Genomic DNA, 26455 nt, shown 5'->3' on the forward strand with positions numbered 1-26455 from the left:
AACTGCAAAGAGGTGTTTTTTTAGCTTCAAGTCCTAATTGTTTAAATTCCCAGGCGGGCAAGAGAAAGAGGCTTGAAGAGATGGAGGCGGCTGGATTTAATGAAGGGGAATAGGGTTGGGCCCAGCAAGGGGCAAATGTTCATATCACCTGATCTGGGTGAAGCGAACTTGGGGCTCCAAAGGACCTTGTTCCCCAGGGACAGCTCAGTTAGAGGCATGGGTGAGAAGACCAAAGGAGTTAGATAAAGATGAATCCACGAGGGTGCCTCCTCAGTGGAACCAGCTTCCTATGTTGGCGAGGAAGACTGGGAAGATCAGGCTAGGCAAGAAAGCTGATCTGGAGAGTGGTACAAAAAACAGAACACAGCCTGGCATGATGGCCTGTGAACAGTAAATCACCCCAGCAGCTGGTGACTCCAAGGTAGATGTCACACAAAGAGCACACTGGATCATGGAATTGGGGCTTGATAAATCCAAGAACGTGGCCTGGGGCAACATTCTTGTTTCCCTTCTATGCTGAATAGGTGTGCCGGGTGGAACCTGCAAGGATTCCATTGTTTCTGATCATTCTCCCTGTGTGTAGCAATGTGTGAATGGTCGAGTCAAGCCAAGGCTGATTGTCATGAAAATATAGTGCATAGACGTGAGAAGGGGAAATCTGCATCGGACCCTGCACGGAGGGTCCGATAATCCAATCAGTACTTTTAATGGGTGCACCTCGAGGTCCTTATTGCTGACTCAACCTATTTTGTGAGCGGGGAGAGTTACCTGTGTTAAGGGAGAGCCTTATCTGCGTTCTTCCTGCTGAGTTAACTGGCGCATTAGCTTGCTGCTATCCTTTACAAAAGGAGGGGAGGCTGAGGCAGTTCACTCCGAGTGCAGAGTGGCCTTGGTTGGAAGTTAACCCAACATAGGGAAGGCATGCATCTGAACCCCTTTCCAATTTGCTTGTTAGTAGCCAAATCTAGGGGTGACTGACCCACTGTCAACTAAGTGACCTGTCCCCATGTGCCACAAACGGAGAGCTCATGATGCTGTGGGGCTCCTGAGCATGTCAAGAGTGAGATCTCCAAGCCTAGAGACTCAAACACCAGCACAGGGTGTGGGGGAGGGCTTCTGGGAGCCTGCAGAAAAGCACTGCTAGCCACAGATAGAAGCTGCTGTTGCCCATTTAAAAAGTGACAACATACAATCATATATTTCACTGTTTTTGTTGGGTTTTTTAAAATTAGAAGCAACCTTATTGATTGATTGATTGGATTTATATACCACCCTTCCAAAATGGCTCAGGGCGGTTTACAAATTAAAACAAACCATTAAAACAATAAAGAGCTAAAACAAATTAAAAACAATATAATAACAATTAATTTAAAAACATTTTAAAACAACAATTGTTTAATTACAGTGATTAAAAGCCCCAAAATCAGGTTAAAATATTAGAACAAATTTAAAAATCCTGGAAAGCCAGGCCAAACAAATATGTTTTAAGGGCTCTCCTGAAGGCTAATAGAGAATTCAAATTGTGGATTTCCGCAGGAAGCGCATTCCACAGCCCCGGAGCAGCTACAGAGAAGGCCCGCCTCCGAGTCGCCACCAGACGAGCTGGTGGCAACTGGAGACGAACCTCCTCAGATGATCTTAATGTGCGGTGGAGATCACGCAGAAGAAGGTGCTCTCTAAGGTAACTCGGGCCTAAACCATTCAGGGCTTTAAAGGTAATAACCAGCACTTTGAATTTTGCCCGGAAACATATCGGCAGCCAGTGCAGTTGTTTCAAAATAGGCGTAATATGGTCTCTCCGGGTTACCCCAGAGACCAGTCTGGCTGCTGCATTCTGAACTAATTGAAGTTTCCGAACTACGTACAAAGGCAGCCCCACGTAGAGCGCATTGCAATAGTCAAGCCGGGCAAAGTTACCAGCTGGTGCACCACTGTTTTGAGGTCATCCTCCTCAAGGAATGGGCACAGCTGTCGAATCAGTTAAAGCTGATAGAAAGCACTCCTGGCCATGGCCTCCCCCTAAGAAACCAGGGTGAGGCCTGGGTCCAGGAGTACTCCCAAGCTGTGCACCTGCTCCTTCTGGGGTAGTGTAACCCCATCCAGCACAGGAAGATCTAGCTCACTCCTCAGATTCTGAGCCCCCACAGTGAGCACCTCCATCTTGCTTGGATTCAGCTTCAGTTTGTTCTTCCTCATCCAGCCCATTACTGTCTGTAGGCAGGCATTTAGAGAATGAGTAGCAATAGCAATAGCACTTACATTTATATACCGCTTTATAGCTGGAGCTCTCTAAGCGGTTTACAATGATTTAGCATATTGCCCCCAACATTCTGGTTACTCATTTTACCGACCTCGGAAGGATGGAAGACTGAGTCAACCTTGAGCCCCTGGTGAGGATCGAACTTGTAACCTTCTGGTTACAGGGCGGCAGTTTTACCACTGCGCCACCAGGGGCTCCATTTCCTGAAGATGAAAAGGAGAAGTAGATTTGGGTGTCATCAGCATACTGATAACACCCAGCACCAAATCTCCTGATGACCTCACGCAGCAGTTTCATGTAGATAGTGAGGAATATCTACATCTAGATATTGTATAGACCTTGTGAGGAAGATATATACAGGGGGAAGTAGTAAGCAGCCCACTGCCCCCATTTCCTTAATTCAAGCTCACAACCCTCCAAGGCTGCCTTCAAAACAAACAAAAAACACAGAGATCTGATTGCGTCTCATGTCTAGTTTGAACTTTAGTGGGATTACAGAGTGGGAGCTAGGACTCTGGTAGGGAAGAGAGTTATAATAAATAGAAGGGCAAAAAGGATCTAAAAGTCACAAAACCTTCAAAGCATAGCTGTTCTGCAGCACATTTAAGAATCTATAGGTTTTTACCCAGCATTTACCATCTTTGTTGTTTTTATAACATTATTTATGTTACTGTTGCATTTTAAATTAGTACTTAGGGAAAGACCGTAAGAGCCAAGCAGGAGCTGTGTGCGAACCCCCTACAGTCCTTTATTTACGTGCCTTGGTAGTCAGGAACTCAGGATGCCAGCCCGTGGCATTGCTTTAGAAGAAATTGTTTTCAGAACAATTTTTTGTTTCTTTTTATGTGGGGAAAGCACTTTGGAGGTCCTTAGGCTATGAACCTCGTCTTTCAGGAGGTGGGGGGTACAAACCCATCCATCACAGGCCAACTGCTATCTCCTGGCACTGGTAAATCCCTGCCAACAGCATCTCCACATTATCAGGATTGCATTTCAAATGATTGGTCCTCATCATACCTGATGTATACAATGGCTGCAGTTCTGAAAACAATTTCTTCTAAAGCAGTGCCACTGGCTGGCATCCTGACTACCAAAGCATCCTGACTACCAAAATAAAGGACAGGGGGGTGGTGATTTCGCACGCAACTCCCCCAGCCCCCCTACTGTCCTTTATTGATGCGCAACCCCCCCCCCCCACTGTTGTACAAGTGGGCAAAAGGTCCCTGCGCAGCAATGTGTTTCTTCTCCAGAGCACTTCTGAGGCTCAAGCAGAGTGGAGACTTTCTGCCCACTTTTGGAATGGTGAAATTGTCTTGCAATAGTTGATACCAGGATTGCAAATCAAAACCTGAAACCTATCACAACTGAATTTGATTTGCCAGTATTCGGCAACAGTTAAGAAACCAAGACATCTTTGAGCAAAGATAGGAATATGCTAGGGTGTTTTTTTTTCACCTCCTCACTTTAAGCAGAATATAGTTTTAGGTTAACTAAAAAATATAATTTACCAATATAGTTCTTAAAAACAAACAAACGTGACACTAAATTACTAAAATAATTGCATCATTCCTTTAAAACAACCCCCCCTACTTAATGGGAAGTGAAAACAGAGGATCAGTGTACTATCTATTTACAATAAGCTATTGTATAGGAGGAAAACAGTGTATCTGTAACTTGTGTTACTGCCCGGCATAACTAGCACGCTGCTTTATTGAATAGCGTACTTTTATTTATTTATTTTGGCCAGTGCTGTGGAAACAATACAACAATTTAAATCGGAGCTGCACAAATTTGGCCCTCCTGTAGATGATGGAGTACAGTTCCCATCATCCCTAACCACTGGCCACTGTGGCTAGGTATGATGGGAATTGTAGTCCAACATCTACAGGAGGGCCAAAGTTGTGCAGTCCCATTTTAAATTCATTAGTGTATAGTGAGATCTGAAAATCACTTAAATCCCTACTGGTCTTCATTTTTGGCAGTTGAGCAATAGTTTATATCAGGGTTTCTTTACCTTGGGCCTGCAGATGTTGGACCACAACTCCCAGAATCCTCAGACATGGCCTTTGTGGCTGGGGATTCTGGGAGTTGTAGTCTAACAACATCTGGGGGCCCAAGGTTAAGAAACCCTGGTTTATATTACTAAACTAACCACCCAGAGACGAAAGTTTGGGCAGTATATACATGTGATAAATAACTAAATAAACGATTACTAATACATTGTAGTTTCTATTCCACAGAAATTGCCAAAAGGCTACTTGATTGAGAGCCTAGTAGTTCAGATGTAACACTTCTAATCCTCCAGGCTTGAAGGATTGTAAGTGTTACATCTGAATTATTAGGCTCTCAATCAAGTATATCTCTGAGGATAAACTATGAAGCCTCTGCTCAATCACCTTTCCCTTCCCTTGCACAGTCAGCTTAACAAGCAACTTTCTGATTTGATCAAACCAGTTGTCTGTTAATTTGCTGGACCAGATGTAATGGCAAAGTCTAGTTTTATCAGACCAGGAAGTTACTCATTGAGCTGGGTGTGCAAGGGGAGTTTGAGCACAGGGTTTGTTCCAGATCCTACCAGCTGAAAAATCATACCATGCATAATTGTATAAACCTTAGTCATGTTCTCCTGCACTCTTAGTCATCTTGGCCAGAACTGTACACGGTATTGTAAATGTGGCTGCATCATACATTTGTACTCTGGAGGCATGTCTTCAAAGCTGTTGGCTTTTAATCTATTTTAATTTCACTTCCTCTAGGCCTAGGCTTCTGGTCAAGTGACCAGTAATTGCTCCCTAACCTTACAAGAGTCAGGTGTCACACACTTCTACAGAATGTACCCTTCCTCCTTTCCCAATTAGGCCATATTGCCTAACTTCTCTTACTGGCAATGTGCTGCAACAGTTGATATATCTGAAGAAGTAGGACACAGAGTTCAGGAGAAAGCATAATACACGTGCATATTCCACGTGGAATTGTCTTGGCCTGACCAGAATAGTCATCCTGTCTGGTTGATGGAATTGAAGAATGCAAAACTGGGGTGGGGGGTGGGGTGGAATGTAGCAGAGCTGTTAATTTGTATACATGCACTAAGGAATTGTCATGGAGGTGGCTGCATATGTAAAGTAGCGTACATACATGCACTGCAAATATTTTGTGCTGTGAATGTAAAAGCATGCACACTATACTGTTCCATATAGCTCTTACCCTTAATATGTTAATGGCACTGCTCCCGGGGAATTGGCAAAACATCCATTGCTATGTTTAGGCTTGTGTTGGGGGAATTAGTGAGCTTGAATGGAATTCAATCAATTCTTCAATTCCATCAACCAGCCCACCTTCAGAATAAATTTGTTCAAAGCTTCGGTCGCAGAAAGAACTGAACAAAGAACTGCCCTGAGTCATTTTTGGAAGGGTAGTATATAAATCAAATAAATAAAGTTCAAAAATAGAATAAGGTTTATTTGAGGGTTTTTAGAGGTATATGAAGAGAAGGTCATGGTTAATGAGCAACAATATTTAACTAGGAAGACTAAGAGATTAAAAGGGCTATGTTACAGCTCACAAGGAGGCAATTTGGAGTTTCCAAGCCAAAAATGAGAGAAATGGGCTTTGGATTTTAGAAGGAGCAAGAGCAAATGGAGTGAGAGATTTGAGAGCAGGGGTTAGCTACTACCTTGATCCTTCTGGTGGGGTACTGTAAAACCCTTGTAGCTCCATCATTATTGTTGGATTTATCTTCTCTGAGGTAGGCAGAAAGGCAATAGCAGCATCCCAGGGACCAGGCAGAGGTCTGGGAGCGAGGAAAAATCCAAAAAAAGACCAAACTCTTACAGCCAGGAATATTGTGCAGACCCGGTTGGGGGAAAGGGCCGGTCTGGAGACAAAAAGGAAAGTAGGATTGGGAGTCAAGGCAAAGCAAGATGGAAGAGCCAATGCCAAGACATAGTGAAAAGCAGCTGATGGGTCTGAGGAAAAAACACCTGGTGAATCTAGGCAGAGAAACACTGATTGATTGTGTCTTGGTCACTTATAGGAAAAATCTTGCTTGAAGACATTATGTTGATCACACCTTGGAAAAATGGACAAAAGGGACAAAAGACAGGACGAAGCATTGTTCTATTCAAACATGATGAGTGGACTTCTTTTCAGTAGAAAGGCTGAATAGGTCTCGAAGACCCATGTAGGGAGAAATGCATTGGGTACATCAAGGTTTATCTTGTGTCCTTTTAGAATACTTTCGAGTGACTAGAATGTAAACAAGCTAGCTTCCTGCACCTTGAGCCAACCATTAATATACTCGTTAGTAGAAGAGATGACCTGCTACCTTATCGCACCTTCCTAAGGAGGTGGTATCTTGACCTGATCCACTGTGCCAACATAGGGAGAATACTTGCCTAATTCTTGAAAAGAATAGCACCGATTCAATCACATCTACACTGGCATTCCTCACCTGAAAGAAATCAAGGAGGTGAACACAGGGAGAGTCTCCTGAAGTCCCAAAGTTAAACTTGACCTGAGAGCTATCATCCCTGGCTACACACCAAGTGACATGCCCTATGAATTAGCTCATGTGAATAAAAAATATAGATCTCATTGTCCCCTTTCCCAGACGGTGGGAAACACCTATATCGAGCAGCAGCAATATAGGAAGGTGCTGAAAAGCATCATTTCATACTGCACAGGAGGAGGCAATAGTAAACCTGTATTCTACCAAGAAAACCACATGGCTCTGTGGTCACTAGGAGTTGACACCGACTTGATGGCATGGTCTTTTTTCCTTTCTTGGGATTTGAGCAGCAAAATGTGGGAACTACCAGCCGGTAGCTCCAAACTAGATATAGAGGTGCTTGGAGAAGCGCCCAAACAGGCTCTTTTGGTAACAAATAGAAGAGCCATGGTGCTTGGCACCATTTTGCTGGGTGTATTCTGCAAGACTGCAGACTCTCAGGGTCAGTGCAGATTATTTGGGTAACCCAGTGTAGAGCCCAATCTCTTCACTCTGTTAAAATTAGTTTCCCATCTCGCCCTCGGCCAACACAGAATCAGTGTAGCTAGGCAACCTGAGAGTGAGGCACAGGACACCATATTCCTGTCTCTAGGCAAGCAAAGAAACATCCTCCATAGACAGGAAAGGCACACTGCCCACAAGTCCTTTTTTCGCTTTCCACTTAAGGGAAAGGAGCACTCCTACGTTACCGTTAAATTAGTGCTTTAAATGCCATGGGGGTTGTAGTTCAACAACAGCTGGAGAGCCAAGGTTGCCTACCCCGGTCTATCATAACACAAAGTGAGTTTTATTGATTTTGTCAAATAAAGACAAAGCATCTTGATATTTACTTTTAAAATCAGGGATCTGTTCTATTAATGGTATACACACACACACACACACACACACACACTCTATAATTTTTTATTACTTGACTGAAAGTAGCCTTATAAGAAGTAATACCTTACAGTTTTGTGCATTATGCAATAATGGTTTTTATTCCATCCAGACAAGTGTGTGTCCTAGGTACATGTGTACAGGATTGCCGCCTTAATTCCAAAGGACAAATCCCATCTTAATGGGTTGCTTGCTTTGGTGTGGCTGCACTGGAGAGGCTTTTATCTCATTTCTCAGGAAAATGTTAGACCCAAGCAAACAATATTTTTTTTGTGAATTGTTGCATGTGTTAACAGCAGTAAGTTCCAGACTGAATTTAGTCATGATGTTAGCCCTGTTCAGGCAGCATGTTGTACATTTACATATGTTTGTGTGAATGACCTTGCATGCATTCATTTTAAAAGTGAACCTGGGTACATGCTCCTTCAAATGCAAAGTACAGGTAGTAGTAGTAGTAGTAGTAGTAGTAGTAGTAGTAGTAGTAGTAGTAATAATAATAATAATAATAATAATAATAATTATTATTATTATTATTATTATTATTTTATTATTAAGACCCTGGTGGCACAGTGGTAAAACTGCCGCCCTGTAACCAGAAGGTTACAAGTTCGATCCTGACCAGGGGCTCAAGGTTGACTCAGCCTTCCATTCTTCCGAGGTCGGTAAAATGATTACCCAGAATGTTGGGGGGCAATATGCTAAATCATTGTAAACTGCTTAGAGAGCTTCCAGCTATAGAGTGGTATATAAATGTAAGTGCTATTTTATTATTATTATTTTATTTTATTTTAATTAATTAATAATATTTATTTGTTGTGCTTACAACACAACTTTAAAATGAGATAAAAACACACATGAAATCATAACAGACAAAAAACGGGGGGGGGGATAAAAAATACAATACAGTGGTCCCTCGACTTACGTAATTAATCCGTTCTGAACGCACGTTCGGAGGTCGAAATTTTCGTAAGTCGAAGAGCGCACCACGGAAGTCTGGAAACATTCGTAAGTCGAGGAAACCGCATCTAAAAATTCGTAGGTCGAGTAAGCTGAATCTAAACCGGCAACTACTTCCGGTCTTTTTTGTCGCTCGTAACTCGAAAACATCGGATGTCGAGTAGTTCGTAGGTCGAGGGACCACTGTACCAATTTTTTTTTAAAGCATTTTTAAAAAAATGAGTTACAATCACATCAAAAATAATTTTAAATTTAAAAGGTCTGCATGAACAAAAAGTATGTTACCTGGCATCTAAACGAATGAAGTGATGAAGCCAGGTGAACTTCACTGTGGAGGCTATTCCATAAACAACAACAAATACTTATATACCACTTTTCAACAAACATTTCCAAAGTGGTTTACATAGAAAAATAAATAAATAAGATGAATCCATGTCCCCAAAGGGCTCACAATCGAAAAGGAAACGTAAGATAGACACCAGCAACAGCCACTGGAGGGATGCTGTGCTGGGGATGGATAGGGCCGGTTACTCTCCCCTTGCTAAATAAAGAGAATCACCACATTAAAAAGATGCTTCTTTGCCCAGTTAGCAGGGATGCAACCACCAAAAAGGCACCTCATTTGGCAGGGGCACCCAGAGGAGGGTCTCCAAAGAAGATCTTAAGGACCAGGTTGGGACATATGGGGCAAGGCGCTCTCTCAAGTAACCCGGTTTCAACCCAGATAGGAAGTGTACTACTGTGTGTGCTGAACATGATGTGTGAATGAGTGTACATGTATACATATCTGTACATACATCCTTTCTATACAGATGCTCTATTCACATGTTGTTTAATGCATGTACAATCTGTACAGTGTGTATGCATGTACAGATTTTCACACATGTACAATTACTTACACATTATGTTCAGTGCAGGTATAGTAGTAGACTTTCTGTCTGTAGCCTGCATATGCGCGGGCCTGGACCCAGGTTTGCTTTTACTCACGCAAGTCTTATTTATTTACATTTATTATTTTATTTTATTGTGTACACTTGTATCCTACTCTTCCTCCGAGGAGCTCAGACATTACGCTGTAAGTGCGTTCAGATATCTGTGTACATGTGTTTATGTTAATGATTATACCTGCGTTCATTCTATAAGTGAACCTCGGTACACGTCTCCTCAAATGCAAGATATAGATAGGAAGTGTAACTGCTATACATGTGTTCAACAATGTGTGAATAACTGTATGTGCATATAGATCTGAACATGCATACAATGTGCACAGATTGGACAGGCGTTGAATAGAACATGTAAACAAGGCTACAAATACATGTATATGGACACCTGTATGCATGTACAATGTCATGTCTGAATACAGCTAGACTGTGTAATAATCAGTGCAAATGAACATAATGTCAATGCCAAAATTCATGTCAGTCATGCCTAGCTTGTCTCACTGATTTCAGTAGTGCTTCCTCATGATTAACTTACCTGAAGTAGCATCCAGACCATATTTTCTGTGCCTAATGGTATGAGCTGTAACTGGACAAAGGTTTCATACATTATTGTTTATAAAATACATGTCTGTCTTAAATATTAAACACAGCTGGATAAGGAGAGCTGGGGGAGGGGGGGAATGCTAATCTCAGTGCATTAGGAGTGTGTCTAATTCCTGCAATCCATGCATATTGCTCCAGCTTCTCTTGAAAATTACCAGAAACCTGAAAAATAAATAAATCGAGGCACACTGTCCTGGCTTGTTTACCCTGTTAGTTTAGTTCATGGTGGTTTATCCTGGCATCTGATCTTATTTCCTCCCTGTCTATTGCAGAGGTCATGTACTACTTGATTTTAATGTATACATATATCTGAATGTTTCTCAAAGCATGTAGGTATGCCTGAAATAAAGAGGCACCCAGTTTCCTAAAGAGAGTGCAAAAAGGCAGGATGGGGTGGCAGAAAGCCCAGTGACTGGTGCTATGTGTCACTCGCCCCCCATCTCTCCCCCCCCGCCTCCCCCCCCCTTTTTTTTTTGCATTCCTGGCAGATGCTGCTGCATTAAGCTCCTTCTGTCAGCCGGGGGAGGGGGGTTCGCTTATGGTGCACAGGGGCATCACGTGTCTGGCAGCCTCCCTAAAGAGGGACTGATCTTGACCAACGTGGGCGCGTAGGGGGGTGAGAAGCAAGTGGGGAGGAGGTGCTGATACTGACAAGCGACGGGGCGAGCTGGAAGTGTAACTGCGCGTAGGGGGGAAGCCTCCTCTCTTACTGCAGAACTCGCCCCCCCCCGCCTTCCCGGCGAGAGAAGCCCCCCTCCCTCTTGCTCCATCCATATCCAAGCCTCCCTCCCTCCCTGCATCCGTGCATGGTGCTGCCGCCATGGCCTGGCCCTGCATCAGCCGAGTGTGCTGCCTGGCGCGCTTCTGGAACCAGCTGGACAAGTCGGATCTGGCCGTGCCGCTCACCATCCACAATTACTCCGACATCGAGGAGCCGGCAGAGGAGGGGGCGGACGCGGCCGGCGGCGGGGGCGCCCCGCAGCAGCAGCAGCAGCCGCCGCGGATCCCAACAGGTGGCAGCAGCCGTCCTCCTCCCCAGGCTCATGCACGGGCTGCCACGCCGTTGCCGGTGTCGGCGTCCGCCCCCTCGCTGCAGGACAGCCTGGCGGGCACCAAGAGGCCGTCGAAAAAAGCCAGCGGCGCCAGGGGCGACCACCGAAAGGAGCCGTTCGCCGCAGAGACCCAGTACCAGCAGGATTTCCGAGCGTGGCCAGTGAAGAAGCGGGACGCCCTGCCGTGGATCGGCGAGTGCAGGCGGGTGGTACCCCCGGGGGCGCCCCCTGAAGCTGCTGCTCCCGCCCCCGCCCCTTCTTCTCCAGCCATGATCCCGGGGGGCTCCCATCATGTGTATGTGCTGCCGACAGCCGGGCAGGAGGCGACCGCCCGTAAGTACAGCGGCTTCAAGCAGATGTGGTCCTCCTCCTCGCCGCCAGGCGTCCCCAAGACCACCTCCTACAGGTAGGTGACGAACTCAGTGGCTGGCCCCTTCTGTCTTTCCTGTTGCCCGCAGAACTGCCTTGTGTCAGGGTTCAGCATAAAAAGAGTAGAAGAAGGGTTTTTTAAAAAAACAAACAAACAAACTTGTGCCTCTAAGCATGTGCAGAGTGCTTTTAAAATTTTTTACGATGAGCCTGATATGTTTAGTACTAAAGCAAGAAGCAGGATATAAACCTAAACATCCCACATAGGACTCTCCAAGGGTCTCTCTGAACACCTTGTGCACAGTGTGCTTTTCTTGCAGGGAAAGCACTCCCATATTAGTGGGGGCGGGGGGAGTATGATACCTGCAAGGTGCATGTGCTGCAAAGCTGGGGGAGCAACCATCCTGAGCCTTTCTGGAAGGGCAGTATAAAAATTCAATTAATTAATTAATTAATTAAACTGTGGCCTTCCAGTGCACATATGCAGAGAAATATACTTGCATGTTATGTAATCACACATGTCAATCTGTGTACAGACTTCTCCTTACAGAAAAGCTTTCTATGTAGGAAAAGCATGCCATGGGAAATGGTCCAGGTAACACCAGCTAGCCACCTACACATCTGGAATGAGGGGTTAGGATGTCCAGAACCCAGGCAGACTTCAGCCACAGCATCTATTATCAAAATCAAGCATTGCCCTTTGCATTTTTCTGGCAATACTGGAAAATTTGCCCAGCACCCTCTCCCCTTCATTATCATTCTCCCCTTCATTATCATTCACAACCCTAGACCTCCCAAGGCTTTCTCCACAAAATAAAGCTTAAGCATATTGCCTATAAATAAATATCACAGCTGTTGATTTGTTTTTTTAAAGCAGTATTTATTAAGAGGGAAATAGAATTACATGTCCCAGGAGACTTAATTCCCAAAGGCGACTTAATGCTCATCCCCTTCTGCTGGACCCAGTGGAAGGGCACGGATCAGTACTGCATTTAGTATATTGTACTATATATAGAAAGCAAAACAACAGAAAATGTTATTTCTGCTTTCCTGTTATTTGTTCAGATAAGCCCATTTCCCCACTTTTGTAGGAAAGTCTCAACACTTGGAAGCAAACTTCCAATGACTCCTGTCCTGAGGAGTCCTGAGGGTGACCCATCCTCTAAAGTCCACTAGTCTAGGTCATCAGCAAGACTCTTCTAGCAGCCGCCAAGGCCTCCTGCAATCTGGATCTCTCTTCCTCAGATGAGATTGCCAGCTAAGGCTTTCAGAAAGTGCCCTGGGTCGACCCAGCCTTTATTTTTAAGTGCAAATTCCCTTTTAACATTGGTCATCCTCTTCCTTCCATGACAATATTCTCCAGGAGGATGTGGGGTTTCTTGTTTTTAAATAAAACATCTCATGTTAATTTGTTTTTAATCTGGACTCAGCTTGTTGCAGGGTAGGACAGCTGCCCTGTGCGTGGCGTGATTTTATATGCTGCTCAAGAGAAGCACAGGATGTATGTGGCAGGTTGAGATTACTCTCTACTCAACTGTAATCCAGGGGTCTTTGCTGATACAGCAAAAGACTCCAATTGTTAGCAAGAGGGCGGGAAAGGATAATATATAAGATATAGCAGCACCTGATGAGGTGAGGCAGCAAATGCTGGTGGGGGTCAACTCCCTTTCTGAACTGACCTTTGCAAGCTTTGAAAGAGGTTCAGTGGGTGGAAAGCACGGAAGGTTGCCATCAGCCTCCTGTTTGCTCCTGAAGCTTCTTGCAACTGTTTGCTTAACATATTTTTATACTGCCCAAAATATACATCTCTGGGCGGTTTACAACAAAGCAAAATAAATGAGAACAGAAAAATTAAAACATTAGTTAAAATAAACAACAGCAAAAAAGTTAAAATATTACAATTTAAAATTTTAAAACAATGTTTTAAAACAGTGTTAAAACTATTAAAACAGTATTGAATTAAAAGCCTGGGTGAACAGATGTGACTTTAAAGATTTTTTTTAGAACTTTCAGAGATGGGGAGGCTCTAATTTCAGGAGGGAGCGCCTTCCAAAACCTCGGGGCAGCAACGGAGAAGGCCCATCCCTGGGTAGCAACCAGACAAGCCAGTGGCAACTGCAGACGGACCTCTTCTGATGATCTCAATGGGTGGTGGGGTTTAGGACGAAGAAGCTGTTCTCTTAAATAAAGTGTTTCAGGAAGAGACTCTCCCCTCAAAGCTTGCAAAGGTCAAATCAGTTCCAAAGAACTGCTCTGATGACAGAAGCAGCAGGGGGCATCTTGCTGCCACCCCAATAATCTGCCTCCTGAAGGGACTGTCTCACCTTGCCTCAAAAAGGGTCACCCCTGGGATAGGTCCCTAAAAAGCATTTGCCAAGGAGCAGGAGATGGCTGTAGGTCTTACAACACCAAGGTGGAGACCCCGTGACCCTGGTCTGAAGCCCATTTGTGAGTTGGTGTAGCACAGTGGGGTAAAAGCCTGAACCCCTGAATCAGGAATCGCCAGCTCAAATCTCATCTCTGCCATAAGCCCACCAGATGGCCTTAGGCAAGCCCCTCCCTTTCAGCCCTCCCCCCTGCAATATGGGGCTAATAACACTCACTCACTTACAGGGTTGCTGTAAGAAGATAATACATGTGAAGCACTTCAGATGCTCAGAAGTGCTATACAAATGCTTAGTGTTTATCTACTTCATAGCTGATATAATCAGAGTTATACTCAAGCCTTTCTGGGTTGCTTTTCGGCAGGCCCAGTGGCATCGTCAGTAGCTGCCTTGGTCCTACTGCTGATCCCTGAGACCGCCTCTGCACCCATAACTTTCATGTGCTGGGGTCAGAGCAGCTCTCTCAGGGCCCACCCAGGTAGGATTAGGCCATGCTGAAGATTCCTTAAAACCTGGAGCCAGCCCTGTTTTACTTCTGACATATTGTTAGTAACTTTTATTCTGTACTAACGTTTTCATAGTCTTGGGTGGGAGAGAGAGAATGATTTAAAATGCACTTAAAGATTGACAAGTGGCTTGTAATGTTGCATTACAGCGCAACTGATGTGTGGCTTTTAACACTGCATTCTCACAGTTATGTGAATGCCGAAATAGTAGCTCCTGGAGCTTTCCCAGATAGGTGGCTTTACTGTGGCAGGAAGTGCCTAAAGGGGAACCGTTTTGAGCACTGCACCCAAGTGCTACTTTTTCAGGATGCACATAATGAACAGTAACTGCAAATGGTCAGGAGAAAAGCTGAAAAGCCATTGGCTGTATGAACGGCACCTTCTGTCGCCGTCCTGATGTCACTGTAAATGGTTCCCTCGTATGAACCCCCTCCCAGCCTAAGTGTAGAGAAGCTGCATTCATGCGCCATTTGGAGCTGTGATATACAGCCATTATTTCCAATGGCCATATGCAAACAATACAATTTTTGAGTTCTATCCAATGACCATTTCCAAATTGTGTGTGTATGTGTGTGTGTGTGTGTGTGTGTGTAAGTGCTCTTGCACAACTGCAAGAACCACCATGTTACAAACTGCATGTAACATTGCCAATCAATGTATTTTTGCCGTTTGCTATTTCCAACACTATAAGCAAACAGTCCATACTTTCAATGTCCATTACTTCTTTAGTTACTTGGCTTTTACCTCCCAAACTAATTTTAGGCATGAATATCGCCCCTGGACTGGAGCAAAACGTCCTGCAAGACCCGCAAAGACAAAACAAGGGTTCATTATTCCAGAGGATCATTTTGTGCAAGAATCTAGCTACAAGGCAGACTTTAAGGTAAATGTACTTCCCAAAGCCTTTGGAATTCAGGAGTTTATTTGAGGATGATGACGCAGGCCCATCTGCAGAGGTGCACCTAGGTAATTTTGGAGCCTGGACCTAAAGGCCTTTGGAAGCCCCCCGCTGCTTTGGAGGCCCCCCCCCACACACACACTGTGACACAGTATTTTTGAACGCAGGGGTTCTTGATGGTGCAGCGGGGAAGTAACCTGCCTAGGGAGCAAGAGGTTGCTGGTTCGAATCCCTGCTGGTATGTTCCCCAGACTTTGGGAAACACCTATATTGGGCAGCAGCGATATAGGAAGATGCTGAAAGGCATCATCTCATACTGCGCAGGAGATGGCAATGTATTCTCTCCTGTATTCTACAAAGACAACCACATCGTTCTGCGGTCACCAGAAGTTGACACTGACTCGACAGCACAACCTTACTTTACACTTGAGGGCACAAGCAGCAACTGAACTCACAAGAATGTAAGAATATAAAACAGCTATATTGATGCAAATATGCATTAGCAGAAACATGTCAACATGCAATTTAACATATTCCTACCCCGCATATTTCTTTCCCCACTCCCCACTTTGTCTCTAAGGCAGAGGTCACACCTGGCACAGTGGTGGGCCAGCACCACCCAAGACAGATAAAGGAAGATTTGGAGGCCCCCAGGGGGTATGGAGGCCCTGGACTTCAGCCCGGAAGTCCAGGGGTAAGAGCCCCTCTGCCCATCTGAAAGGGGAGTCTGCAGGGGACAGTCATCCAGGCCTCACACATATGGGGCCCCCGTGTTGCAGCACAACAACAGAGATTCTTCTGACTATAGCAGGGCCAGAACAATCTTGATTCACCATAGGGAGCCCTTGCAAACTATTTTCACCCTGGACTCCACATAAGCTTGAGACACCCCAAGAATGATTCACAGTAAATGATATTTCATGTTTCAAAAAATGGGACAGATACCCAGATTCAGCAGGAGAGTTCCCATGAACAGAAGCATCCTTCTGTACCTGATGCAGATACAGATGCATCCAGGTGTGCATCCACAGATTATTCTCATCTAGGCCCCACTGAGCTGATTAGATGTATTTTTTAAAATGCAGATGGCAATGCATATCTGAGGCCACTAGTAGTTGCATTCAATAATTGCTGAATCAGGGCCAATATTGTCTGGAACCTTAAATATTATCTGGTTTATTGAGGCAGAGCTTTTTTTTTTTTTGCACAGTTAATTTTATTAATGCAAAAGCCAAAATTGGCATCTTGAAAAGAAAATGAATACAAAATAGCACCCACATAATACATACAGAATTCTCAGAAGGATCATGCATTGTAAAATAGTACATGCTTGCTCAAAATAAAATAAAAGTAACCAATAAGAACACAATAATTCATTAGATCACTGCCCTAAAGGCTTAATACATTTGGCTCTGGCTCTGCTTGCGGTCAGGGCAAATGAGGCTATGTGTCTCCCAATCGTCGTAATCCCCCAGTCCTTGTCATTTAAATGTAATGTTGGCTATAACAGGCATAAAACTAATTTTGTCCAGAATAGGAGACAGCCATCTCATTCCAGTGTCTGCAAAATCCTCAGTATCTCCAGAATCACAGATACCCTGGCTTCCTTCAAGATTAATCTTTTGGTAACAACCCTCAAGCACCTTTGTAGGCATTGATTGATATCTTAATGCAGAAAAAGCGAACCTCAGAGGGTGGTAAATTAACTTAGGCAGGTAGCTCTCCATTTTAAAATCCTCCTTGAAGAAATTATCTCAAGGTGAGCTGCCAATAAGCTCCTATAGCAGCCAAGTCCTATTTCCATCCAGTATTCTCTAATTCATATTTAATCAAGGATTGTGATTAATAAATAATACAACAGCAACAATAAGTTTTCGTGACTTGATCAACCTGAGATAACACAGAATGCAACATTAAGACACTGGCTGTGGAAGTGATTTATGGGATCCTCTTGTTTTTTGAACTACCAAGAAAACCCAGAGATCTGGCAATCTATCTCAATCCATAAGTGAGATCCTGAGGCAATACGTAATAGAGGACTGCTAGAGCTTTGCAGAAATTGGGACCTGACCCACCTCTGCCCTTAACAGCCTACTAGTGTGCTAGAAGGTAGGGAGGAATGAAAGAGAGAACCTATGGAATTATTCAAAGCTATCTTGGTGTCTGCAGCGTTTCCTTCAGGCGTTTCCTTCAATTCAATATCATATATCGGTGCAGAGCTAGTTCCAAGCACCTATAGGACAGGGACAACAAAACCTATTTCCATTTGTTCTGTCAAATTGTAGCACTATCTGTGAGGTATCAGAAGCTCTTAATTTGAGCCCTAATTCATATTTGGCCCAAAAGGCATTTGAGACAAAGGTCAGGCCAAGACACCCAGTTGAGCTTCAGGATGATACAGGATACTCTGGCCACAATTCACCACGGCAACGATGAAAAATCTTTATATACCGCTTTTCAGCAAAAGTTCCCAAACATAGATATGTACATAGAAACATAAATAAATAATAAATAAAATTATTATATTTATTAGCATGCAGTTTGGCGTACTTAAGCCCCACTGAGTTCAATTGAACTTTAATGTGCATAAGCAGGCAAACACATTAAAAAATCCTTTGTTTCTTACCAGCATGACATGATAGCATGTCTTCAGGATCATACAGCATAATGTTTAGCCCATGCTTTTTAAAATAACACAAGTATAAGGAATATGGAGAGTTTGTTTCCTAAATCATTGTTCACTCAGAGCTTGTGCATTAATTCACAAAGGAATTTGTGTTAGTTTTTCTTCAGATTAGATCTGCTATTCTTATATCAAAATAAATTACAGTTGCTATGAGAATATTTTGCTTTGAGTCTACCATGTAGTTAAACTCTCAGCCATAACATGGACAGTAGGTTGTGCACGTGATCAACGATTTAAATGCCGTGCATACATAAGGAGTTGGGATGGGTGATATTTGTGGGCAGACCCCACAAGTTCTACCCTATCCCTATCCATCAATAAAAATCATTTTCCTTCAGGCAGGAATCTGAGGAAGAATAAAGTCTCCAGTTCTAAAAATGGTAAGGATTTTTAAGGGATTCCTTTTCCTTTTCACCACTTGCATGTCGGCCCCATAGACAACAAGGTCATGACTGGTTCAAAATACTCATTGATCAGGGTTGCTGCTGGAAAGATCTTGCTCATGTTGGCAATCCACATGTAAGGAGTAACATCTGAACTGTCCCTAAAGTGCTTGTAGGACAGTGTTGTGTTAACATGCTAGCTCAGCTGTCTATGGGAGCCACTGATGCACAGACTAATATTGCACATAATTGGATCATCAGTGCATGGGAGAGAAGCGTCCCCGTGTAAGGATGACAGCATGGGCAAAAGCAAAAACTGCAGTAAAGGCTTTTCAGCAGCAACCATTAGAGGGCTAATATGTTTGGCCCATCCCACTTTGGCCTATCCCAGGACTGCACAACTTTGGCCCTTCAGCTGTTGGACTACAACACCTATCATTCCTGACTACTGGACACTGTGGTTGGAGATGAGGGAAACTGTAGTCCAGCAACAACTGGAGGGCTGAAGTTATGCATCCCTGGCCTAGCCTATGCTTCTTCTGATCCAGTGTGGTATAGTGGATTGGATTGGTTAGAAAGAAACCCAGAATCAGACTCCTCTCACTGGGTGGCCTTGGGCAAGATGCTGTTTTTCAGCCAAACCTAAACCCAAAGGGAAAATGCAGCTGCTTAATCCTAATAGGATACAAGTGTGTAATATGTCGCATTCTCACAATGCATGTAGATTGTACTATATATATATGGCTGGGCTCTGATGACAGCTCAATAACTGGCTGCAAGTTCAACTAGACATTTTGGGCCAGATTAGACGTAATGTTAATTGTATCTCTTGACATTTGTATTTCTCTTTAAAATAGCAGCTGCAGGTGGCCCAATGGGATTGTAATATATGGGTGGAGTGGGTGAGCTAATCTTTGGCCCCTGCACTATTTTCCTGCCAAAAATCATCCCCCGAAAGCAGCTATTTACCCTTACAGTGTAATTTGTTGCTATTTTAAAGAAATCTTCCCCATCCCGCCCTCCACAAGAAAGGTATGTTTAATTTAATTTTATTTATTTATTTATTACATTTTCTATCCCGCTCTTCTTCCAAGGAGCCCAGAGCAGTGTACTGCATACTTAGGTTTCTCCTCACAACAACCCTGTGAAGTAGGTTAGGCTGAGAGAGAAGTGACTGGCCCAGAGTCACCCAGCAAATATCATGGCTGAATGGGGATTTGAACTCGGGTCTCCCCAGTCCTAGTCCAGCACTCTAACCACTACACCACTCTGGCTCTCACTTCTAGTTTGGCCTTGGAGTAACTTCTGTATTGTAAGCGACCTTTGAACAATTCCCAACATAAAGGATACTTCTGTGGCAGGGGTTCTCAAACTTGAGTCCTCAGATGTTGAACTTCAGCTCCCTTAAAGTCCAGCCATAATGACCAAAGGGGATAATAATGGGAACTGAAGTTCAATAACATCTCGGGACTCAAGTTTGAGAACCCCTACTCTATGGAATTAACATGAAAGATAGCTGGAGCCCACTACATGTGTGTGCCTAAAAATAAAGCTAACTCTGTGGCTTTTCTTTCTCCCCTCCAGATACCAGAAGTGAAGGCCAAGTTTTCCCCAAACCCTTCGGCAGTGTTCCAAGCTCCGTCTCGCATACTCAATGTATGAATCTGGACATGCACATTTCCCATCCAGGCAGCTTGAATGTTAAGGTTGTGAAAATGTACAGCTATGCAACTTTTATGAGTGCTGTTGAGATAAGAACAAGTTTTATTAAAAGGAGTTACAGTAATTATCCGAATATATGCATCTATTATGAACATATAAATCAATAAGCACTTGAATTGGAGATGGCATAATATACTGTGGAGGATGACCTAGTTTAATAGAAATAGGCTTATTACTGCCTGGGCTGGCATCACACTAAGATACTGACTTTGGGCAGAGAAGACAGCATTTGAGACATTGAATGTATGCCTAAATATATGGATGCCAGGGCAAATGTTTATAATAAAAACCAATCTTCCCATGTTGCTTTTTAGCCACATTGACAAGACATCAGTATGAAAGATTGAGTAGCTTTTGAATTTTACTTAAAAAAACAAATCTCATGTTTTGTTTCATGTCTCATATTGTTGCAAGACTTTGAAGCCTCTTTGCTGAGGCCATTCAGGGTCCACAGCATGACTCTTGACCACACAAGAGTCTGAAGGTGCTCCACACAGATGCTGACTGGATTTTCAAGCGTTCTGAAAAAATTAAGAAGCAACACCTTTGGCTCCCCTAAGCCCTTACTCCAGTTATATGCTTCTCCAGATTCTTTTCATCCCTATAACTCTTTAATGACTCTCTAGCTTGCATATGGATTGCATTTGTTGTTTTATGTTGGAGAAAGGTGTTCCCAGCATTCCTGACCTCTTTATAGCTCTGCTTCATTTTCTGCTAGGCTGGCCAAAACCTTTTACATTCATTAAGAGTTGTCCTCTGTTATTCATGGCTAGGCACAAGCACCCTTTATGGTGCGTCAGATCCCCAGACAATGAATTAGCCGCCTGCCACACACACATCAAAATACTTCCAAGGGGAAGGTCTAGACTGGAGTCTGGAGATGAACGTTTAGATTTGATCAAGAATGATTTCTGTCCCAGTTATCCACTAGATCAAAAGAATAGTCCCCAAAGCAACACTGCTGAATAAAAGTTGAAGGTTTTCAACTTGAGCTTTGCATAAGATGTTGGGGCAGTTGATATTAAAGCATCACAATAAAATAACCAGAAAAATACAGATAAAAACATAACATAATACAGATAAAACATAACATACAAGCATAGGTCCACAGCACTAAAAACATTCCCCAATTTGGCCAACACACAACTGGTACAGCTGAGCCTATTGTAGCCCTGAAATGCCCACCAGAAGAGGTAGGCCTTACATTTACTTGCACTGAGAAGCATTTATGTATTTTTGCAGGAAGTGCATTCTGCAATTTTGGGACAGCTGCCCTGAAGGCCCTGCTATGTTTGTGTTTGTGTTTGTGTGTGGGAGCAGGGCGGGGGCATAGTGTGAAAAAACAAACCAGCTGCAGTGCAAGAGAAACTGCAACAAAGTACCAGCTTTTATTGGGAATTGGTAGCACCAACTGGTTTAGCTCAAAAAGGGGCCATAGATCAGACACTAAAGCAATGACACTAGTACTATTTCATGTGTATGTAAATACTGTACATAGAGATGACTGTCCCCCCCCCGCAAAGAGTATGCTTAGTATTATTTTATTTAAAATTAATCCTTTGAGTATGCAAGATAGAAAATGTATTGCCTTGAAAATCCTACATTATTGCCTGTACGTTGGTAACACTAGTGCTAAATAAATGAATGTTACATAGTGGTTATTATATAACATAATTTTCAAAGAGGGATCATTTTAAAATGTCGTTATTCTATAAATAATTTTTGTATAGTATTGACCCAGAATTAACTTTTGTCTAGGCTCTTTTAATAAACCATTTCCTAGTTTTTAGTTCAGTTCCTCATAGATTATATACATTTTTATCTAAAGGATTTATAAAGGAGTAACTGATTGCTAACTTAGCATTTGTGTTCATTTGCTTTTGTAAATGTCTGATAAAATTATCTGTTTGTCCTGGGCAGCTTTGAACTTGGGTGTTCATATTGATATTTGCCCATTCAGAAGTAAGGAATGTTGTCAACAATCAACCATTCATTCATTCATTCATTCATTCATAGTCAACTATATCTTGAGCACGAGATTGGGTGATCATTAATCTTGATAAATAAATATATCTGCATTAGGTGGTAAATATATCTTGATTTAGATTAGGTGAAATCCAGAAAAAGTGCCCAAGTCCCATTTATCAACAGAACAAAAGTACCTACTGCCTGTTGATTTCAATGGTAATGTAGGTATGCCTGACTGGATTGCATCCATCTGCCAGAATCCAAAGAGCTACTTTAGGTTTCTTCAAAGGCCTGGGCATGTCTGTGTCATTTCTGATCTTTCTTTCTTTCTTTCTTTCTTTCTTTCTTTCTTTCTTTCTTTCAACACCAGACTTTCCTGGTCGCACCACAAACTGCTTCTGAGAGCTTCCTGTTTGAAAAGCAGTTTTCCATGCAATGTGAGGGGGAAGGACCCACTATGCTTAAGAGATCTGGGCCCCGGGTCCAAAGCTCTTCTTTTCATAATTCCTTTTCATAATTCTTTTCATAACTCTTTTCATAATTCAATCATACTCACCCCAAGATTAAAGTCTCTAATATTATGTAATACAGCATGTATGGAGGTGGAAGTAACAAAAAGCTAGGCGAGGCTAAGAACTCTCTCCTATTGCGTCTCCACTGCTGAACTTCCTTTCTGGAAGAAGTCAAGGATAAGTGAGGTAGCTGATGAGATTCAGGCTCTGAGCAATTCATTGGGGACCTGAGCCCGATGGGCCACCCCCTAATGACACCACCACCACCCCGCCAAGTCCAGAGTATTCTTGGGCATGTTCTTTGGAACTCAGCCACCATATTTTTCATGACTGGGTGCTTTTCTACAGAGTAAAGAACAACATTCAGATTTCATGCAGGGACCATTTGCCATAAAAATACACAGAAGGGATTTAGAGTGGAGCTGGAGTAAGAATCAGACTTTTTCAGGAATATGGTTACAATATTCTTATTTGCATGTTGAATGTTTCCAAGTTTTTTTTAAAAAAACAACTCTATTAATTCTGCTTGATGGTTCTATTTCTGATGTCTTTAAATAGCTGAGTTTTATCTGGTCCAGTTACTTGCAATCTCAACTTTACCAAACAGAAAAAAGTAAACCACGCTGCCTATTTGGTTTCTGTTGTTAATTTAATACATTTCTTTAAAACACACACACACACACACACACACACACACACACCAATAAAGCAGCTATACATGAAGTTTGTATTTTATGGAGTCAAAAGATAATTTAATAAAAATTTATTTTGGCTACTGGTTCTTTTTTTAGTTTTTCATCTAGTGCAGTGTTTCTCAACGTTTTTGGAGTGGTAGATCCTTTGTGTGCAGTTTCCAGGACCAGCAGTTAGTAAAAGGGTCTCCCCCCCCCTCGCCCCCACTCCCTGGCACCCTCCAAAACAATTTCGGGGGGGGGCACCACCGCTGGGTGCTCTCCAGAGCTCATTTCTAAGCAGGCAGCCCTTGCTGCTGGGATAACACTCATTTAGCTTCCTCAAAATGAACGTTATCCAAGCAGTGAGGGCTGCCTGCCTAGAAATGAGCTCTGGAGAGCTCCAAGCAGCGGTGGCCCCCAGCGGCTCAAAATGTTTGGTGGGGAGATTCCTCATGGACCAGCACGGACCGGCACGCAACTCCTCACGGACCAGTGGTTGAGAAACACTGGTCTAGTGGAAACTCAGTACTAAACTACTTTGATGGACTATATACTTATTTTTTTAGCAATAACATTTGTAAGCCATTATCTGGTTTACATACAGGACCTGATCCAGGGAACCAAGTGTGTAGTAGAAAGCTGACACCCACTGCAGCGCTGGTGGAGTTCCCTCAATAAGGGTCAGCAACGTGTTGCTGATCTCACAGGAAAAAGACAGATGAGATGGGGCGGGGGGAGTATGAGTTAGAACTGTAGATCTGGATGCATTCTTCTCATTTTATTTCAGAAGAATCCAGACCTAACTTGCTCGTTAGCTTTCAGTACAGTACATAAAACAGTATTAGAAAAATATATCTTTGTATATACAGTCATCAGCAATGAACTATTTAAGAACACAAATGGTTTAATAACATTCATGCTTACATACTACACAGTGCAATGCAGGGGGTAGGAGGCCCTCCCCCCCACTGCTGCGCATGTGTCAACAGAGTTGTACCCCAGGGCAGCTCTGCTCCAATGTAAGTTTGCACAAATTTATTTTTTATTGCAGCTGCACAACAGGACACCCATTTTTTCCAACAGGTGTCCTGTTGTGCAACTGCGTTTGTGTGACTTTACACTGGCGCGGAGCTGCCCTGGGATGCAACTCTGCCAGCACTGGTTACACGCAGGCAGTAGTGTGGGCAGGGCTCCTACTGCCTGTGTTGCATTGCACAGTGATGTGAGCGACTGTTTTGTTAAGAAACGTAGAACCTGGTTATTTATGTTAACCAGATATGGAGTTTCTGGTTTGTACGTCTCTGTGCCTAATGTGCCTCACGCACAAATTACCAGAAAGGTTACTTAGCAGGAGGCACAGAAAGCTACAAGGAGCTATTACACCCAAACAGAAAACACTTTCATGTAAGGAGTAGCATGAACCCCACATGGCAACCCCATGTAATGACTTCACAGCTATATTTCACTGGCTGGCATCCCCACTAACTGTGGCACTGCTGCATAGAAAGCACTTCTCCAGCATTTAGTAAACCAGAATCCGACTGTACAGCCAATAGCTCCTTGTCCCAGAAATGCTCTTTAACACCCATAAATATGTCCCTGAGGGGTTGTGCAGTGTTAGAGAGTGCTTCCAGGGGAAGAGGAGATCAATTAAAATTGGGACTTTGCATGACTACAGGTGCTTTGCATACTCCGCATTACTGCAGAGGCGCTTTGCACACAGTGCGTCCGCACCATTAGTGGGATGTTGGCCACTGTATAGAAAAACATATACTGGGAAGGTGAGCCCAAGCACAACCTCCTGTCTAACCTATAAAACATACTCATGTAGAAGCACAATCAGGGGCAACAGTAGGCACGGACCTAGGGGTCCAGGTCCGTGTGCCTACTCTCGTAGAGGGCCCCATTATTTTCCCCAAGGGGAAAGAGGGGCCCTTTTATATTTCCAGAATGGCTTGGCCTAGAATTCTGAAATTTGGCATAGATGTAGGGCGGGTTAGCGGGATTCTGTGTATTGATTTTGAAGCAGAGCTGTTGGTTTTTAATGATTTTTTGAGTTTAAAAAACTTCCAAAAAGTCCTATAAGTGGCTTGCTCCATGCAGAAAATTACAAAAATGTCTGGAACTGACTCTCCCCCCACCCGCCCCTGGTACCATCATTCCAGCACCATGTGAAGGAACCTGCCCTTTTCTTTCATTAAAAAAGTGCAACATATCCCCCGCTCTTTGCCCAAACCTTTTCATTTCCAGAATGACTGGGCTTAGAGTTCCTATATTGGGCACACATGTCGTCCAAGATGGCAGGACTCTCTGTATTTGTATTTCAAGGAAATGCTGTGATTTTAAGTGAGTTTTTCCCTACTGTAGTAACACTGCCAGAAGTAATTATCTCTATCCATAGAATACTTCACACCTAATGAAAGTGGAACTGTTACATCTGAATAAACAACCCTTTTTTTTTTAATTTTTACAAATGCACTATGCTCAAGTTGGTTTGTGATCCAAAAGGTCTACATGAGAACTGTGAAACAAGGGGCATGTGTTGTGGTTTTAATTCCCACCCCACTCCCTTACAAATACACTATATTTCCAAGCTGGTTTTATGTTTAGAGCAAGAAGCTATTAACATAGCTTCTTGACCATTCACAAACTAACTGCATTGTGTCCCAGCTTGTGAATGGTCAAGATGCTATGTTAATATACTGGGGCTTCCATAGTCTTTTTTCTTTTTTTTTGCCAGGGGGGTGGGTGGGATTGCACTCTGCCCCAGATATGTGGGTTTGTGATCAAGAAGATATATGTATCCTTTGGGGGCTGTGTAGTCCTTTCCCAAAAAAATGCACTCTGACCCAGATCTGTGGGTTTGTGGTGAAATGTATATATATACACACACACACATGGAGAGGACGCTTATTTTTCTGGCAGCCCCAGTAAGCTCATTAGGTCCAGGGTCCAAAAGTAAAATTGGTAGTACTTACCGTGAAGGTTATTTCTCCCAGTGTATGGTGGGTGTCCTTAACTATGGGTTGTCATGCCCACTTGTTCCGCTTAGACAGGACTGTTCATGTAAATTAGAAGCCTTCCCAAGATGTCCCTGATTAAGCACAAACTAATTTGACCATTCACAAACTAACTGCATTGTGTCCCAGCTTGTGAA

The 26455-nt window shown here is 43.2% G+C and overlaps 1 protein-coding gene across 2 annotated transcripts; it reads left to right on the forward strand.

Moving 5' to 3' along the window:
• The first annotated feature begins 10669 nt into the window (after window positions 1-10669).
• Window positions 10670-23399, forward strand: MAP6D1 (MAP6 domain containing 1). Of its 2 annotated transcripts, XM_053312607.1 has the most exons (4): window positions 10670-11602; window positions 15218-15338; window positions 18378-18419; window positions 20007-23399. In XM_053312607.1, the coding sequence occupies exons 1-3, from the start codon at window positions 10965-10967 to the stop codon at window positions 18387-18389; spliced, it is 771 nt and encodes a 256-aa protein (XP_053168582.1). In that variant the 5' UTR covers window positions 10670-10964; the 3' UTR covers window positions 18390-18419; window positions 20007-23399. The 2 variants fall into 2 exon arrangements, with proteins under 2 accessions (XP_053168582.1, XP_053168581.1); XM_053312606.1 differs by lacking the exon at window positions 18378-18419.
• The last annotated feature ends 3056 nt before the right edge of the window (window positions 23400-26455 follow it).

The sequence above is a fragment of the Hemicordylus capensis genome, chromosome 3 (assembly GCF_027244095.1).
Source record: "Hemicordylus capensis ecotype Gifberg chromosome 3, rHemCap1.1.pri, whole genome shotgun sequence".
Lineage (NCBI taxonomy): Eukaryota > Metazoa > Chordata > Lepidosauria > Squamata > Cordylidae > Hemicordylus > Hemicordylus capensis.